The sequence below is a fragment of the Ascidia mentula genome, chromosome 9 (genome assembly GCF_947561715.1).
Source record: "Ascidia mentula chromosome 9, kaAscMent1.1, whole genome shotgun sequence".
Classification (NCBI taxonomy): domain Eukaryota; kingdom Metazoa; phylum Chordata; class Ascidiacea; order Phlebobranchia; family Ascidiidae; genus Ascidia; species Ascidia mentula.
The window spans coordinates 10005001-10022070 of NC_138574.1; the positions used below are offsets into that span (position 1 = coordinate 10005001).

At 38.1% G+C, this 17070-nt stretch overlaps 4 protein-coding genes across 5 annotated transcripts; all 4 read right to left on the reverse strand.

Annotated features, from left to right (window-relative positions):
• Positions 1-1806: 1806 nt before the first annotated feature.
• Positions 1807-3382, reverse strand: LOC145913295 (uncharacterized). The gene is made up of 5 exons (XM_083000904.1): positions 3212-3382; positions 3010-3099; positions 2390-2536; positions 2133-2270; positions 1807-2068 (listed from the first exon to the last, which is right to left on the reverse strand). Exons 1-5 carry the CDS (start codon positions 3267-3269, stop codon positions 1998-2000), a joined length of 504 nt encoding a protein of 167 aa, XP_082857030.1. The 5' UTR covers positions 3270-3382; the 3' UTR covers positions 1807-1997.
• A 1950-nt stretch (positions 3383-5332) lies between these two features.
• LOC145913296 (uncharacterized) lies at positions 5333-6756 on the reverse strand. The gene is made up of 5 exons (XM_083000905.1): positions 6661-6756; positions 6456-6548; positions 5898-6017; positions 5641-5778; positions 5333-5576 (listed from the first exon to the last, which is right to left on the reverse strand). The coding sequence occupies exons 1-5, from the start codon at positions 6716-6718 to the stop codon at positions 5506-5508; spliced, it is 480 nt and encodes a 159-aa protein (XP_082857031.1). The 5' UTR covers positions 6719-6756; the 3' UTR covers positions 5333-5505.
• Positions 6757-8796: 2040 nt separating this feature from the next.
• Positions 8797-11365, reverse strand: LOC145913294 (uncharacterized). Of its 2 annotated transcripts, none has more exons than XM_083000902.1 (7): positions 11244-11365; positions 10785-10943; positions 10325-10468; positions 9949-10095; positions 9659-9811; positions 9089-9226; positions 8797-9024 (listed from the first exon to the last, which is right to left on the reverse strand). In XM_083000902.1, exons 1-7 carry the CDS (start codon positions 11347-11349, stop codon positions 8954-8956), a joined length of 918 nt encoding a protein of 305 aa, XP_082857028.1. In that variant the 5' UTR covers positions 11350-11365; the 3' UTR covers positions 8797-8953. The 2 variants fall into 2 exon arrangements, with proteins under 2 accessions (XP_082857028.1, XP_082857027.1); XM_083000901.1 differs by having other exon boundaries at positions 9647-9811.
• Positions 11366-13886: 2521 nt separating this feature from the next.
• LOC145913297 (uncharacterized) lies at positions 13887-15393 on the reverse strand. Its single transcript, XM_083000906.1, has 4 exons — positions 15239-15393; positions 14469-14615; positions 14212-14349; positions 13887-14148 (listed from the first exon to the last, which is right to left on the reverse strand). The coding sequence occupies exons 1-4, from the start codon at positions 15294-15296 to the stop codon at positions 14075-14077; spliced, it is 417 nt and encodes a 138-aa protein (XP_082857032.1). The 5' UTR covers positions 15297-15393; the 3' UTR covers positions 13887-14074.
• Between the last annotated feature and the right edge of the window lie 1677 nt (positions 15394-17070).

Genomic DNA, 17070 nt, shown 5'->3' on the forward strand with positions numbered 1-17070 from the left:
ACTGTATGTGTACGGAGTTTAAGTTTCACTACATTTGACACATCTGGGACGAGCGGCTAAAAGTAAATCTCTGTGAAAATTAATGTATTTATCACCGTTCAGTCAAATAAGATATCCATTTTTTTTGAAAACAAAAAAGCGCACATCGCCTATGTGAATAAACGTAAACGTTGACAGCATTATTATTCTAACTCTCTTACGCCATCCGGTGTTGCAATTTGCTGTAGCGCAAGTTTCATGACACGAGACTTTCTTGAGATTAGTCCCAGGGATATTGGGAATATAGTCAAAAAGACTGTTCTTAAATCTTTTAAGTCTGTTTCGCGATCTTAAGAAACTGTGTTACGCAGACATACAAGCTTTCCTGTGGAATAAATTCCAAACAAAAAGTGGTAATGCAAAATGTAGTTGTATTAACGCCCAGCTTTTCATTATGTTCCCGAATAAGTATAGGAAGTGTAGATTCCACGTAGAGCTTTGTTGATTGGATCACCAAGTACGCATACGTATCGCCATACATGGAGGTTACGTGGTTAACGAAAAGGGGAGGAAAGTTTTTCAATGGCAAATTGAAACTGAGGCTTGGCGCTGAATTGCTTAATACTATACCCTGTCCTTCCGTCTATTATCTATCCCACCCGGGGGAGCCGAAACGCGCGAATCGATTTTATAATGCTTTTTAATTTTTTTTATCGTGCACAGTGCCTTTAATTTGTTTTTACCCTTACTTTTATCACTACTACAGGCAATTCCGTTCGGCTCTAATCTTAACAATTGCGCTTATTTAATTCCCCGCCTTTTTCTATAAATTCGCAACTTCACCGCAGCATTTTGCCGGTTCGCCTTTATTTGCATTGATAATGATTGTAGAACACAATCGAAACGTCTGCATGAAGTTTCCCAGCATTGTATGGGCTATTTTGTTCATATTATTTTGGATTAACTCGACAGGCATGTCTACTCAATGTATGAATTGGTGTACAGGTAAAAGCAGCTTGGAAACAATAACACTTAACTCAGTCAACGATATTGCGTGGTATAGATATTCCCACTAACTAAATAACACTTAAAGTTTTAGTTACTCAAAGCAACGGGTGCAATGTTCTTTTGGGAGGTCGGTTCTCACATTCGTGTATGATCGTACATGTAATGGTTTTAATTTCATAACCAAAGACAATGGGGAAACAGGATACATGTGTTGCAATCGAAATTTGAATTCGAAACAAGGAAGTGCTGCGGATTTGATAAATAACCACCATAAGTTAAGGAAAATTAATGGACCTGAATCTCTCTGATATAGCCAGTCACGCCAATGTATGAAAAGCAACAAGGAAGTACATACTTTTGTAAACGGTGTCAGTTTTTATAATACACAACATTATGTTTATGACTGTGCGCGTCAAAACAAATAACTCGGAACTTCGTAATATCACAAGAAGAACAAGGAAATGAAAACTGTACAGATACAATCTATCAACTTTACTGACAATTCTCTTATCTGCCTGTGGTAGGAACTGAAATTACCTATCAGAGATTGTAAACTTCTTTGTTACTTTTACAGATCGGCAATGATCACGTGACAATTTGCTACTCTTTATAACCATTGATATTTTGTGAACATGATAAAACCACTCACAATATTCCTATATAGATAGCCGTGGAAAAGTGTGTATGAGTAGGTGAGTTGCTCTTGTATGCCAACATAACCTAATAAGACCCTCAATGCGTCATGTTAACTGATTCTCTGTTCACAAAACACTTCATTTCATCAAAAAAGCAAGCAAACGCACATTATATTTTCGTGTGTTTAATTTTCGTAACTGCATAAATAGGAATTTTATGTACATATATAGAGTATAATCAAGCTTGCCCTATGTTCGTTTGTGAGCATGTGGCTAAATTTTAGCGGAGGTGAACAATTTAAAAAAACACATGTTATATTTTAAGAAAAGCCTGAATGCTGTTTATCCAGACGTCACATCCTCAACAAATTGGTCCTAGGCCCAACGTGAAACTGTGACCAGTGCAATAATCAACGCTTGGAGAACGTTGAACTTGATGCTTGCACCTGTATCCGAAACACAGCATGCGTTACAAAGTAAATATTGTGTTTTGAACTTATCAACACTTACCTGAGTTACATCCATCAGTGTTGCAAGTCTGCTCGCAAACTTCCATAGTAAACCCAAAAGTAGTGGTTGTGTTGCAATTGTGTTTTTTCTGGGCTGAAGTGCAACCACGATCTACCATAATGGACGTGCCGTATTTACCTGAAAGAGACAATGTATGACGTTGTTGTAAGGCAATAATGAAATTGTCAAAATAAATCATACGATATTATGAGGCTAATATCTATTTTGACGTTCTTTACGTCAAAGAAGTTACTTACTGGTTGCTTTGGTTGTCTTTAAATAACAGTACCCCTTGCCATTAAAGCAAGGCGAGGGATCAAGCCAGGGACTGATACAACTGATTGAACGCACTGTCGTGTCCTTGTCGAAACTTCCAATGCATTGGTTACATTTTAGAGGTTTAGCTGAAAGAAAAAAAAACTTCTCTAAAACCAACTTTTGGTATCACGGTCTTCGAAAGAAAAGAAATTGACTAATTTTGTTTTTGCGAAAACTGATAATGTCCGTACAGGAGATATCGATTTGTCTATGGTATATAATAAACCAGCAGACTTTAATTTGAAACGTTCTGTTAATAGGCAACGTCCAGTTTGACCGAGAAGTTGTTTAATTTTTGGTTTGCAAAACATGTTTGACAAATCGGCTCACTTTCTGTTTGATTTCCTTTTCAACTCCATGTTATTTACTTTATTTTTTATACGTTTAGCCGCATGTATTGTTTATTTATGCTTATGTGATTGCCTAACTTTTCTTGTTCTAACTCCTAAAGTTTATAAGACAGTGTTAGACGTGTTATGATACGTTACACTACAACAATTTGATTGCCAACGGGAAACCGTAAAATGAAGAAAATTGATTGAAAAAAGACGATACATACGTATTTGAATATCTGGTTGGGGTCTGGTTAATTGTGGGTAGTGTTCGTAGTCGTAACTTGGATATTTGGTCCTCGGAAAAGCATTCTGGCCTGTAAGTAAAAGTTGTTTCTTCTCTTATTATTGTTTTCACTGAAGCGAAATTGATATTTTATCTAACCTAAACCAAAATTCTAACTTTTAATTGATGCAAGCAATACTTACTCGTTGCAAGCCCAACAAACAGTAACAGATTGAAGGCGAAGGTAAAGCACCTTCGCATTGTCCCAACAGAAATATGATCGACGCAATTATTTGAATTTACAATCTATACAACAGCAACACAGTTGTTACAAGACTAAATTAAGTGTTGTCCAAACTTTCGTTGCAATGCAAAACTCTCCAACTCAGTTTGTGATGAGCCAAACTTTGTAAATCATGTATTTAATTCACATCGAAACTTCGCCCGTTGATTTTTCAAACTTTTTCGCGATAGAATATTTCGCTTCGATTCGCGCGTTTCGCCTCCCCCGGGTGGGATAGATAATAGACGGAAGGACAGGGTATAGTATTAAGCAATTCAGCGCCAAGCCTTAGTTTCAATTTGCCATTGAAAAACCTTTCTCCCCTTTTCGTTAACCACGCAACCTCCATGTATGGTGGGATTAAGAGCGAAAGGTTGCAAGGCACAACATGAGTATTTGCACTACCGCAGCACTTTCGCTCAGGCTTTGTATTGCGAAAATAATATCACTGTATAGTTATGGTCTATAGTGTGCTTAGTTTCGGCAAAGAAAACGTCATCTCTGAAAGGCGAATTCGGAAAATTCAAGATTGGTTGTTTTTATATTGCAGTATTCGTAGTAAAGCTGGCTACATTCCTCAGCTTGGCTTGCATTGATTTTGAAACACAAGTTGTGACGTGGCGGTTTGTTCGGAGAATATGTTTCACTACATGTAACACATCTGGGACTAGCGGCTAAAAGGATTTTTTTGTGAAAATAACTGTTTTTATCACCGTTCAGTCAAATAAGATATAAGGTCAATTTTTGTTTGTAAAAAAGCGCACATCGCCAATGTAAATCTTCGTAAACGTTAACAGTTTTATTATTCTAACTCTCTTACGCCATCCGGTGTTGCAATTTGCTGTAGCGCAAGTTTCAATGACATGAGACTTTCTTAAGATGAGTTCCTGGGATATTGGTTTCCACGCATCCGGTTGAACGTACAGAAGTTTCCGTGTAAAGTAATCCACAGTGGCGTAACAGTATTTGGAGCCTGGCGAAAATTGAGCTATTGAACATCGGAGTAGCGGGTGCTAATATAAGTTTAAAAAAAATTAATTACTATTCATGACCCTTCTACCTCTGTTAAGAAGCATTCTTTTCCTGACGACACAAAACCTTTTATTACTCAGACACTTGGTGGCGACAGGGGGGTCGATCTTGGACTTTGTCCAGTTTGAATCTATATCCTCCTTCTCTCCGCGGCCCAGTCCGGTCATCTGACGAGACTAATACTCTAATTCCACCAACGAGGAACCCGATAGATATTCGCAACCAATATTTGATCTACACGTGTAACAAAGCTGATGTTAATTAGAGCAAAATTTAAAAACTGTGACCATGACCACAAATACTGTTTAGGGTTGAAGCGCAAACAGCTATTTTGGATTAACTCGACAGCCATGTCTACTCGATGTATGAATTGGTGTACAGGTAAAACAGCTAGGAAACAAAACCCTAAATACAGTCTACGATATTGCGTGGCACAGTTATACCCACTAATTAACTAACAGTTAAAGCTTTACTTACTCAAAGCAACGGGTGCAATGTTCTCTTGGGAGGTCGGTTCTCAGATTTGTGTATGATTGGACATATAGTGTTTCTAATTTCATAGCCAAAGACAACGAGGAAAGTAGTAAAGGAAAAGATTAGAAAAGCGAAGTAATCAAATACTCCTGATGGAAAACGTATTCTTAATTGTTTCACTTATGCTATACAGGCAACGTTAGTACGATTCAGGCGTTTAGCTACCCAACACAACACGTTTCCTGTGTTGGAATCGAAACCTAAATTCGAAATAAGGAAGTGCCACGGGTTTGATCAACAATCAGCGTCAACACGACCATAAGTTAAAAGCAATCAACCTGATTCTCGCTGGAACAGTCAGTTACATTGTAAGCGCCTATATACGAAAAAGCAACAAGGAAGTGCACACTTTCATAAACGGTTTAAAAATACAAAGCTTAGTGTTTAGACTGTGCACCATGTTAACTGATTCTCTGTTCACAAAACACTTCATCAAAAAAACAAGCAAACGCACTTTGCATTTTCGTGTGTTTAATTCTCGTAACTGCATAAAAGTTAATGTTATTTACACATACAGTATATTCAAGCATGCCCTATGTTCGTTTGTGAGCATGTCGAAAGTAGGGTTGATTTAAAAAAAGTACAGGTCATATTTTTCAAGAAAAGCATTGCTGTTTATCCAGACGTCACATCCTCAACAAATTGGTCCTAGGCCCAACGTGAAACTGTGACAAGTGCAATAATCAACGCTTGGAGGACGTTGAACTTGATGCTTGCACCTGCATCCGAAACACAGCAAGCGTTAGAAAGTAAATGTAGTGTTTTGAACTTATCAGCACTTACCTGAGTTACATCCATCTGTGTTGCAAGTCTGCTCGCAAACTTCTATTGCTCTTCCGCCTGTAGTGGTTGTTTTGCAATTGTGTTCTTTCTTGATTGAAGTGCAACCACGAGATACATGAATGGACGTGCCGTTTTCACCTGAAGGATGCAGTGTATGACGTTGTTGTAAGGCAATAATAAAATTGTCAAAATAAATCAGAAAATATTATGAGGCTAAAATGTATTTTAACATTGTTTACGTCAAAAAAGTTACTTACTGGTTGCTTTGGCTGTCTTTAAATAACAGTACTCCTCGCCATTATGGCAAGGCAAGGGAGCAAGAAAGTGACCGGTACAAAGCAAACTTTCATGGCACTGGCTACATTTTAGAGGTTCAGCTGAAAGAAAAAAAACTTCTCAAAAACCAACTTTTGGTATCACGGTCTTCGAAAGAAAACAAATTGACTAATTTCGTTTTTACAAAAACTTTAATTTGAAAAGTTCTGTTAATAGGCCAAGACAGAATACCAAGAAAGTTTGACCAATAAGTTTTTTAATTTTTGGTTTGTAAAACATGTTTGTCAATTCGGCTCACTGTCTGTTTGATTTCCTTTTGATTTCCTTTCCAACTCCATGTTATTTACCTTATTTTTTTGGACGGTTAACGGCATGTATTTTTTATTTATGCTTATGTGATTACCTAACTTTTCTTGTTCTAACTCCTAAAGTTTATAAGACAGTGTTAGACGTGTTATGATACGTTACACTACAACAATTTGATTGCCAACTGGAAACCGTAAAATGAAGAAAATTGATTGAAAAAAGACGATACATACGTATTTGAATATCTGGTTTGTGTTTGGTTAATTGTGGGTAGTGTTCGTAGTCGTAACTTGGATTTCCGGTCCTCGGAATTTTTGCATTCTGGCCTGTGAGTAAAAGTTGTTTCTTCTCTTTTTATTGTTTTCACTGAAGCGAAATTGATATTTTATCAAACCTAAATCAAAATTCTAACTTTTAATTGATGCAAGCAATACTTACTCGTTGCAAGCCCAACAAACAGTAACAGATTGAAGGCGAAGGTAAAGCACCTTCGCATTGTCCCAACAGAAATATGATCGACGCAATTATTTGAATTTACAATCTATACAACAGCAACACAGTTGTTACAAGACTAAATTAAGTGTTGTCCAAACTTTCGTTGCAATGCAAAACTCTCCAACTCAGTTTATGATGAGCCAAACTTTGTAAATCATGTATTTACTTCACATCAAAACTTCGCCCGTTGATTTTTCAAACTTCCTCGCGATAGAATATTTCGCGTCGATTCGCGCGTTTCGCCTCCCCCGGGTGGGATAGATAATAGACGGAAGGACAGGGTATATAATTAGGCACTTCAGCGCCAAGCCTTAGTTTCAATTTGCCATTGAAAAACCTTTCTCCCCTTTTCGTTAACCACGTAACCTCCATGTATGGTGGGATTAAGAGCGAAAGGTTTCAAGGCACAACATGAGTATTTGCACTACCGCAGCACTTTCGCTCAGGCTTTGTATTGCGAAAATAATATCACTGTATAGTTATGGTCTGTAGTGTGCTTAGTTTCGGCAAAGAAAACGTCATCTCTGAAAGGCGAATTCGGAAAATTCAAGATTGGTTGTTTTTATATTGCAGTATTCGTAGTAAAGCTGGCTACATTCCTCAGCTTGGCTTGCATTGATTTTGAAACACAAGTTGTGACGTGGCGGTTTGTTCGGAGAATATGTTTCACTACATGTAACACATCTGGGACGAGCGGCTAAAAGGATTTTTTTGTGAAAATAACTGTTTTTATCACCGTTCAGTCAAATAAGATATAAGGTCAATTTTTGTTTGTAAAAAAGCGCACATCGCCAATGTAAATCTTCGTAAACGTTAACAGTTTTACTATTCTAACTCTCTTACGCCATCCGGTGTTGCAATTTGCTGTAGCGCAAGTTTCAATGACATGAGACTTTCTTAAGATGAGTTCCTGGGATATTGGTTTCCACGCATCCGGTTGAACGTACAGAAGTTTCCGTGTAAAGTAATCCACAGTGGCGTAACAGTATTTGGAGCCTGGCGAAAATTGAGCTATTGAACATCGGAGTAGCGGGTGCTAATATAAGTTTAAAAAAAATTAATTACTATTCATGACCCTTCTACCTCTGTTAAGAAGCATTCTTTTCCTGACGACACAAAACCTTTTATTACTCAGACACTTGGTGGCGACAGGGGGGTCGATCTTGGACTTTGTCCAGTTTGAATCTATATCCTCCTTCTCTCCGCGGCCCAGTCCGGTCATCTGACGAGACTAATACTCTAATTCCACCAACGAGGAACCCGATAGATATTCGCAACCAATATTTGATCTACACGTGTAACAAAGCTGATGTTAATTAGAGCAAAATTTACAAACTGTGACCATGACCACAAATACTGTTTAGGGTTGAAGCGCAAACAGCTATTTGGGATTAGCTCGACAGGCATGTCTACTCGATGTATGAATTGGTGTACAGGTAAAAACAACTGAGAAACAAAACCCTAAACACAGTCTACGATATTGCGTGGCATAGTTACTCCCATTAATTAACTAACAGTTAAAGCTTTACTTACTCAAAGCAACGGGTGCAATGTTCTCTTGGGAGGTCGGTTCTCAGATTTGTGTATGATTGGACATATAGTGTTTCTAATTTCATAGCCAAAGACAACGGGGAAAGTAGTAAAGGAAAAGATTAGAAAAGCGAAGTAATCAAATACTCCTGATGGAAAACGTATTCTTAATTGTTTCACTTATGCTATACAGGCAACGTTAGTACGATTCAGGCGTTTAGTTACCCAACACAACACGTTTCCCGTGTTGCAATCGAAACCTAAATTCGAAACAAGGAAGTGCCACGGGTTTGATCAACAATCAGAGTCAACACGACCATAAGTTAAAAGCAATCAACCTGATTCTCGCTGGAACAGTCAGTTACATTGTAAGCGCCTATATACGAAAAAGCAACAAGGAAGTGCATACTTTCATAAACGGTTTGAAAATACAAAGCTTAGTGTTTAGACTGAGCACCATGTTAACTGATTCTCTGTTCACAAAACACTTCATCAAAAAAACAAGCAAACGCACTTTGCATTTTCGTGTGTTTAATTCTCGTAACTGCATAAAAGTTAATGTTATTTACACATACAGTATATTCAAGCATGCCCTATGTTCGTTTGTGAGCATGTCGAAAGTAGGGTTGATTTAAAAAAAGTACAGGTCATATTTCAAGAAAAGCATTGCTGTTTATCCAGACGTCACATCCTCAACAAATTGGTCCTAGGCCCAACGTGAAACTGTGACAAGTGCAATAATCAACGCTTGGAGGACGTTGAACTTGATGCTTGCACCTGCATCCGAAACACAGCAAGCGTTAGAAAGTAAATGTAGTGTTTTGAACTTATCAGCACTTACCTGAGTTACATCCATCTGTGTTGCAAGTCTGCTCGCAAACTTCTATTGCTATTCCGCCTGTAGTGGTTGTGTGGCAATTGTGTTCTTCCTTGGCCGACAAACATCCTCGAAGAACACTCGCAGATATGTAATTATCACCTTAATATAAATATTGTAACCTTCTTACCAAAATCCAGCCATGAGCAAAAATAAAACCACCCACGAGCATAGTTTGAAGGTCTCATTGACTGGCATTTATTTTAAAACAGACAGGTTTTTGGTTTGTAAATAACAGAAGTGTTTGTGTTGTTGTTTAATTAGTAGAAATCTTATGCAATCGTTTAACTTTAAATACAATTTTGTAATCGAATGTGTGGCTTAACCATGCTGCTGACATTACGACAAAAATTTGCCTTCGCCAAATAAATCATTTTATAGAACCAGAAATTTTGTTGTATGTCAGAAACATGTGTCCAGATGGGTTTTACATAGACGTAAGAAATAAGAATTGATTCCCGTTGATGAAGAACTTTTATGTAAATTCAAACGTGCTTAACCACAATAAATAAATATGTATACCGTAAGTCTTACTGGTCCATTTGATTGTTTTGAGATAGCAGTATTCGTGATAAGGCCGGCTGCAATCCTGAGCTTGGCTCGCTTTGATGTTGAAACACGAGTTGTCGCGTAACAGTGTGTTTGGAGAATAAGTCTCATTACATTGGACACATCTGGGACGAGCGGCTAAAAGGAAAAGTTTGTGAAAACTAATTTCTTTATCACCGTTCAGTCAAATAAATATAAAATTAATTGTAATACAAGGAAAGCGCACATGTAAATCTTCGTAAACGTTAACAGTTTTATTATTCTAACTCTCTTACGCCATCCGGTGTTGCAATATGCTGTAGCGCAAGTTTCATGACATGAGATTTTCTTGAGTTGAGTTCCCGGGATATTGGTTTCCACGCATCCGGTTGAACGTACAGAAGTTGCTGCACATCCCCGTTCCTCGAAAATCTTTTTGTAAACTAAATAGACGTGATCATTACCGACCAACGACAAAGGGCATGGTCAGCCAATCTAAATGCATGGAGTTTCTTCATTTCTTATTAATCTGTTCTTCTGGCATATATGAAAACGTAATCTCGGATTCACGTCGTGTACCAAATAATTTCTACTCAAAGGAACTTTTAGTTCTGCAAACGTTGTAAGTTATGAGAACAATGTGTAAGATACTTCAAAAGTTTAAAAAAATACCTAGTATGCTTCCGGCGTTATCTTTCTGTATAAAGTAATCCACAGTGGCGTAACAGTATTTGGAGCCTGGCGAACATGGAGACATTGAACAGGATTCCCCATTTTTGCATTGGGAGCATATAAGCGGTGCTTTGGTCTCCGAAACTGTAACAATGTTACACTGTAAAATGTTTTTACAATAAAAATAAGTTCAAAAAATCTCAACGAAAAGAAGACTGTTCTTAAATCTTTAAAGTCTGTTTTGCAATTTAAAAAAAACAGTTTTAAAGCAGACATACAAGGTTTCCTGTGGTGAACAAATTATGAACATACAGTAATATGTAGTTGTATTACAGCGCAGCTTTTCAGTAAGTCCAGGTTACTAACATAGAAATATTATTACTTAAATTTTAAACATGGCAACGGCTTGTTTTGAAGTAGACGGTTGAGGCGAACAAATTATACTCCAGAATACCCTCACCCATTCCAGTATTACAGGCGTCGGTACCGCAAGTTTCCGAACATGTATAGGAAGTGTAGATTCCACGTAGAGCACTGTCGTTTGGAATGCCAAGTACACACGTATCGTATATAGTGCTGCTGCAACTTCTTGATATGAGACTGCGTACAACCTCCCCGTCTTGAACCACACATAACAAAAAAGTAAAAAGTGTTTTTCAAACAGTTAATTAGATAAGCAATGTAGAGCCAATAATATGAATTGTGTATAAGCTGCAGACCTTTTAGGTCGAAACAGTGGACATCTGTCTGCAGCTTATACACAGTTAATTAGATGTTCATCATTCGTGTGGACACATTTAATTTTACTCACAACCACCAAGCAACGTTTTTCAGTTTTGTTCAGGAATAAATGCCATCGGTGTGACGGGTTTGAATAAATGGTTCGAGAAAATAATTACTATATTCATGACACTTCTACCTCTGTTAAGAAGCATTCCCTTCCTGACGACACAAAATCTTTCATTACTCGGACACTCGGTGGCGGTAGGGAGGTCGGTCTCGGACTTTGCACAGTTTGAATCCATTTCCTCGTTGCATTGAACGCACATTCGTCCTTGCGTCCCTGAGTAGAAATCTAATACTGAAAAAGAGCAATCTAAACCCATATATCCGTTCTTGCATGCACACGTCCCAGTGATACAGCAAGCAATTTGTTTCAGTTTTGTTCAAGAATAAATGCCATCGGTGTGACGGGTTTAAATGGTTCGAGAAAATAATTACTATTCACGACCCTTCTACCTCTGTTAAGACGTCGCAAAATTTTTCTTTACTCGGACACTCGATAGCGACAGGGAGGCAGTTTGAATCAATATCCTCGTTCACTCCGCGGCTCAGTGCGGTCATCTGACGAGACTAATACTCTAATTCCACCAACGAGGACCCGGTAGATATTCGCAACTAATGTTTAATCTACACGTGTAGCAAAGCTGAGTTAATTAGTGCAAAATTTGAAAACTGTAACCTTGACCACAAATACTGTTTGGGATTAGGAACATAACTCACGGTTTTGTACATCTTTAATATGAACAAAATAGCCCATACAATGCTGGGAAACTTCATGCAGACGTTTCGATTGTGTTCTACAATCATTATCAATGCAAATAAAGGCGAACCGGCAAAATGGTACGGTGAAGTTGCGAAGTTTTTGAAAAAGGCGGGGAATTAAATAAGCGCAATTGTTAAGATTAGAGCCGAACGGAATTGCCTGTAGCAGTGATAAAAGCAAGGATAAAAACAAATTAAAGGCACTGTGCACGATAAAAAAATAAAAAGCATTATAAAATACACGGTTTAAATGTTGGAAAGTCTTACAGAAGCGTCACACCCAAACCCAGGTTAAAGAGATGACAAAGCAACCCCAGCAACACCTGCTTATACGACTTCCATATCTCGGCCTTGCTTCAAAACACCTATCAAAGGAAATTCGCAGGTGTGTTGCCCAGCTCACAGAAGGCAACACACAACTGCGTCTCTTCTTTGACAGCACCAAGCTTGGCACCTTATTTCCTCTAAAGGACCGGGAACCAACGCTAACACGATCTAACGTTGTTTACCGCGTCACGTGCTCCTGTGGTTCATCATATATTGGCCAGACAAAACGTAACCTTATCACGAGGCTCAAAGAGCACATGACGAGCCCTTCGTCGGATGTTTGTCAACATCTTGTGTCAAATCCATCACACAGGATCGACTTTAACATTCCAACTATCCTTGGACAGATTTAAGGAAACCGGCGCCTATCTTTTTTGGAAACGATCTACATCCAAAAGTTAAGGCCGCTTTTAAATTCCGACACATCCTCCGTGCCACTACGACTTTTCAACATTTAAACCGTGTATTTTATAATGTTTTTTAATTTTTTTTATCGTGCACAGTGCCTTTAATTTGTTTTTACCCTTCCTTTTATCACTGCTACAGGCAATTCCGTTCGGCTCTAATCTTAACAATTGCGCTTATTTAATTCCCCGCCTTTTTCTATAAATTCGCAACTTCACCGTACCATTTTGCCGGTTCGCCTTTATTTGCATTGATAATGATTGTAGAACACAATCGAAACGTCTGCATGAAGTTTCCCAGCATTGTATGGGCTATTTTGTTCATATTATTTGGGATTAACTCGACAGCTATGTCTACTCATTGTATGAGTTGGTGTACAGGTAAAAGCAGCTTGGAAACAATAACACTTAACTCAGTCAACGATATTGCGTGGTATAGATATTCCCACTAACTAAATAACACTTAAAGTTTTAGTTACTCAAAGCAACGGGTGCAATGTTCTTTTGGGAGGTCGGTTCTCACATTCGTGTATGATCGTACATGTAATGGTTTTAATTTCATAACCAAAGACAATGGGGAAACAGGATACATGTGTTGCAATCGAAATTTGAATTCGAAACAAGGAAGTGCTGCGGATTTGATAAATAACCACCATAAGTTAAGGAAAATTAATGGACCTGAATCTCTCTGGAACAGCCAGTCACATTGTGAATGTATGAAACCAGTCACATTGTGAATGTATGACAAGTTAAGGAAATTAATGGACCTGAATCTCTCTGATACAGCCAGTCATGTATGAAAAGCAACAAGGAAGTACATACTTTTGTAAACGGTGTCAGTTTTTATAATACACAACGTTATGTTTATGACTGTGCGCGTCAAAACAAATAACTCGGAACTTCGTAATATCACAAGAAGAACAAGGAAATGAAAACTGTACAGATACAATCTATCAACTTTACTGACAATTCTCTTATCTGCCTGTGGTAGGAACTGAAATTACCTATCAGAGATTGGAAACTTCTTTGTTACTTTTACAGATCGGCAATGATCACGTGACAATTTGCTACTCTTTATCGCCATTGATATTTTGTGAACATGATAAAACCACTCACACTATTCCTATATAGGTAGCCGTGGAAAAGTGTGTATGAGTAGGTGAGTTGCTCCTGTACACCAACATAACCTAATAAGACCCTCAATGCACCATGTTAACTGATTCTCTGTTCACAAAACACTTCATTTCATCAAAAAAGCAAGCAAACGCACATTATATTTTCGTGTGTTTAATTTTCGTAACTGCATAAATAGGAATTTTATGTACACATAGAGTATAATCAGGCATGCCCTATGTTCAATTGTGAGCATGTGTCTAAATTTTAGCGGAGGTGAACAATTTAAAAAACACATGTTATATTTTAAGAAAAGCCTGGATGCTGTTTATCCATACGTCACATCCTCAACAAATTGGTCCTAGGCCCAACGTGAAACTGTGACCACCAGTGCAATAATCAACGCTTTGAGGACGTTGAACTTGATGCTTGCACCTGCATTCGAAGCACAGCATGCGTTAGAAAGTAAATATAGTTTTTGAACTTATCAGCACTTACCTGAGTTACATCCATCAGTGTTGCAAGTCTGCCCGCAAACTTCCATAGTAAACCCAAAAGTAGTGGTTGTGTTGCAATTGTGTTTTTTCTTGGCTGAAGTGCAACCACGATTTACCATAATGGACGTGCCGTATTTACCTGAAAGAGACAATGTATGACGTTGTTGTAAGGCAATAATAAAATTGTCAAAATAAATCATACGATATTATGAGGCTAAAATGTATTTTGACGTTCTTTACGTCAAAAAAGTTACTTACTGGTTACTTTGGTTGTATTTAAATAACAGTACTCCTTGCCATCAGGGCAAGGCTTGGGAGCAAGAAAGTGACCGATGCAACGGATTGAATACGCTGTCGTGTCCTTGTCGAATATTCCGATGCACCGGTTACATTTTAGACGTTCAGCTGGAAAAGAAAAAGTTCTCTAAAACCAACTTTTGGTATCACGGTCTTCGAAAGAAAAGAAATCGACTAATTTTGTTCTTACAAAAACTGATTATGTCCGTACAGGAGATATCGCTTTTTTTATGGTATATAATAAACCAGCAGACTTTAATTTGAAACGTTCTGTTAATAGGCAACGTCCAGTTTGACCGAGAAGTTGTTTAATTTTTGGTTTGCAAAACATGTTTGTCAAATCGGCTCACTGTCTGTTTGATTTCCTTTCCAAATCCATGTTATTTACTTTATTTTTTATACGTTTAGCCGCATGTATTGTTTATTTATGCTTATGTGATTGCCTAACTTTTCTTGTTCTAACTCCCAAAGTTTATAAGACAGTGTTAGACGTGTTATGATACAACAATTTGATTGTCAACTGGAAACCGTAAAATGAAGAAAATTGATTGTGTTTGGTTAATTGTGGGTAGTATGGGTTGCCGTAACTTGGATTTCCGGTTCTCGGAAAAGCATTCTGGCCTATAAGTAAGTTGTTTCTTCTCTTTTTATTGTTTTCACTGAAGCGAAATTGATATTTTATCTAACCTAAACCAAAATTCTAACTTTTAATTGATGCAAGCAATACTTACTCGTTGCAAGTCCGGCAAACAGTAACAGATTGAAGGCGAATGTGCACCACCTTCGCATTGTCCCAACAGAAATATGGTTAACGCAATTATTTGAATTTACAATCTATACAAAAACAGCACAGCTGTTACACGATCTAGTTAGGTGTTATCCTGTTCAAACTTTCGTTGCAATGCAAAATTCTCCAACTCAGTTTATGATGAGCCAAACTTTGTAAATCATCTATTTACTTCACATCGAAACTTCGCCCGTTGATTTTTCAAACTTTCTCGCGATAGAATATTTCGCTTCGATTCGCGCGTTTCGGCTCCCCCGGGTGGGATAGATAATAGACGGAAGGACAGGGTATAGTATTAAGCAATTCAGCGCCAAGCCTTAGTTTCAATTTGCCATTGAAAAACCTTTCTCCCCTTTTCGTTAACCACGCAACCTCCATGTATGGTGGGATTAAGAGCGAAAGGTTTCAAGGCACAACATGAGTATTTGCACTACCGCAGCACTTTCGCTCAGGCTTTGTATTGCGAAAATAATATCACTGTATAGTTATGGTCTATAGTGTGCTTAGTTTCGGCAAAGAAAACGTCATCTCTGAAAGGCGAATTCGGCAAATTCAAGATTGGTTGTTTTTATACAGCAGTATTCGTAGTAAAGCTGGCTACATTCCTCAGCTTGGCTTGCATTGATTTTGAAACACAAGTTGTGACGTGGCGGTTTGTTCGGAGAATAAGTTTCACTACATGTAACACATCTGGGACGAGCGGCTAAAAGGAAATTTTTGTGAAAATAACTGTTTTTATCACCGTTCAGTCAAATAAGATATAAGGTCAATTTTTGTTTGTAAAAAAGCGCACATCGCACATGTAAATCTTCGTAAACGTTAACAGCATTATTATTCTAACTCTCTTACGCCATCCGGTGTTGCATTTTTCTGTAGCGCAAGTTTTATGACATGAGACTTTCTTGGGATGAGTTCCTGAGATATTGGTTTCCACGCATCCGGTTGAACGTACAGAAGTTTCCGTGTAAAGTAATCCACAGTGGCGTAACAGTATTTGGAGCCTGGCGAAAATAGAGCTATTGAACATCGGAGTAGCGGGTGCTAATATAAGTTTAGAGAAAATTAATTACCATTCATGACCCTTCTACCTCTGTTAAGAAGCATTTCTTTCCTGACGACACAAAACCTTTCGTTACTCGGACACTTGGTGGCGACAGGGAGGTCGATCTTGGACTTTGTCCAGCTTGAATCCATATCCTCCTTCTCTCCGCGGCCCAGTCCGGTCATCTGACGAGACTAATACTCTAATTCCACCAACGAGGAACCCGATAGATATTCGCAACCAATATTTGATCTACACGTGTAACAAAGCTGATGTTAATTAGAGCAAAATTTACAAACTGTGACCATGACCACAAATACTGTTTAGGGTTGAAGCGCAAACAGCTATTTGGGATTAGCTCGACAGGCATGTCTACTCAATGTATGAATTGGTGTACAGGCAAAAGCAGCTTGGAAACAATAACACTTAACTCAGTCGACGATATTGCGTGGTATAGATATTCCCACTAACTAAATAAAACTTTCATAGCCAAAGACAATGGGGAATGTAGCAAAGGAAAAGATTAGAAAAACGAAGTAAACAAATACTCCTGATGGAAAACGTATTCTTAATTGTTTCACTTATGCTATACAGTCAACGTTAGTACGATTCAGGCGTTTAGTTACCCAACACAACACGTTTCCTGTGTTGGAATCGAAACCTAAATTCGAAACAAGGAAGTGCCACGGGTTTGATCAACAATCAGAGTCAACACGACCATAAGTTAAAAGCAA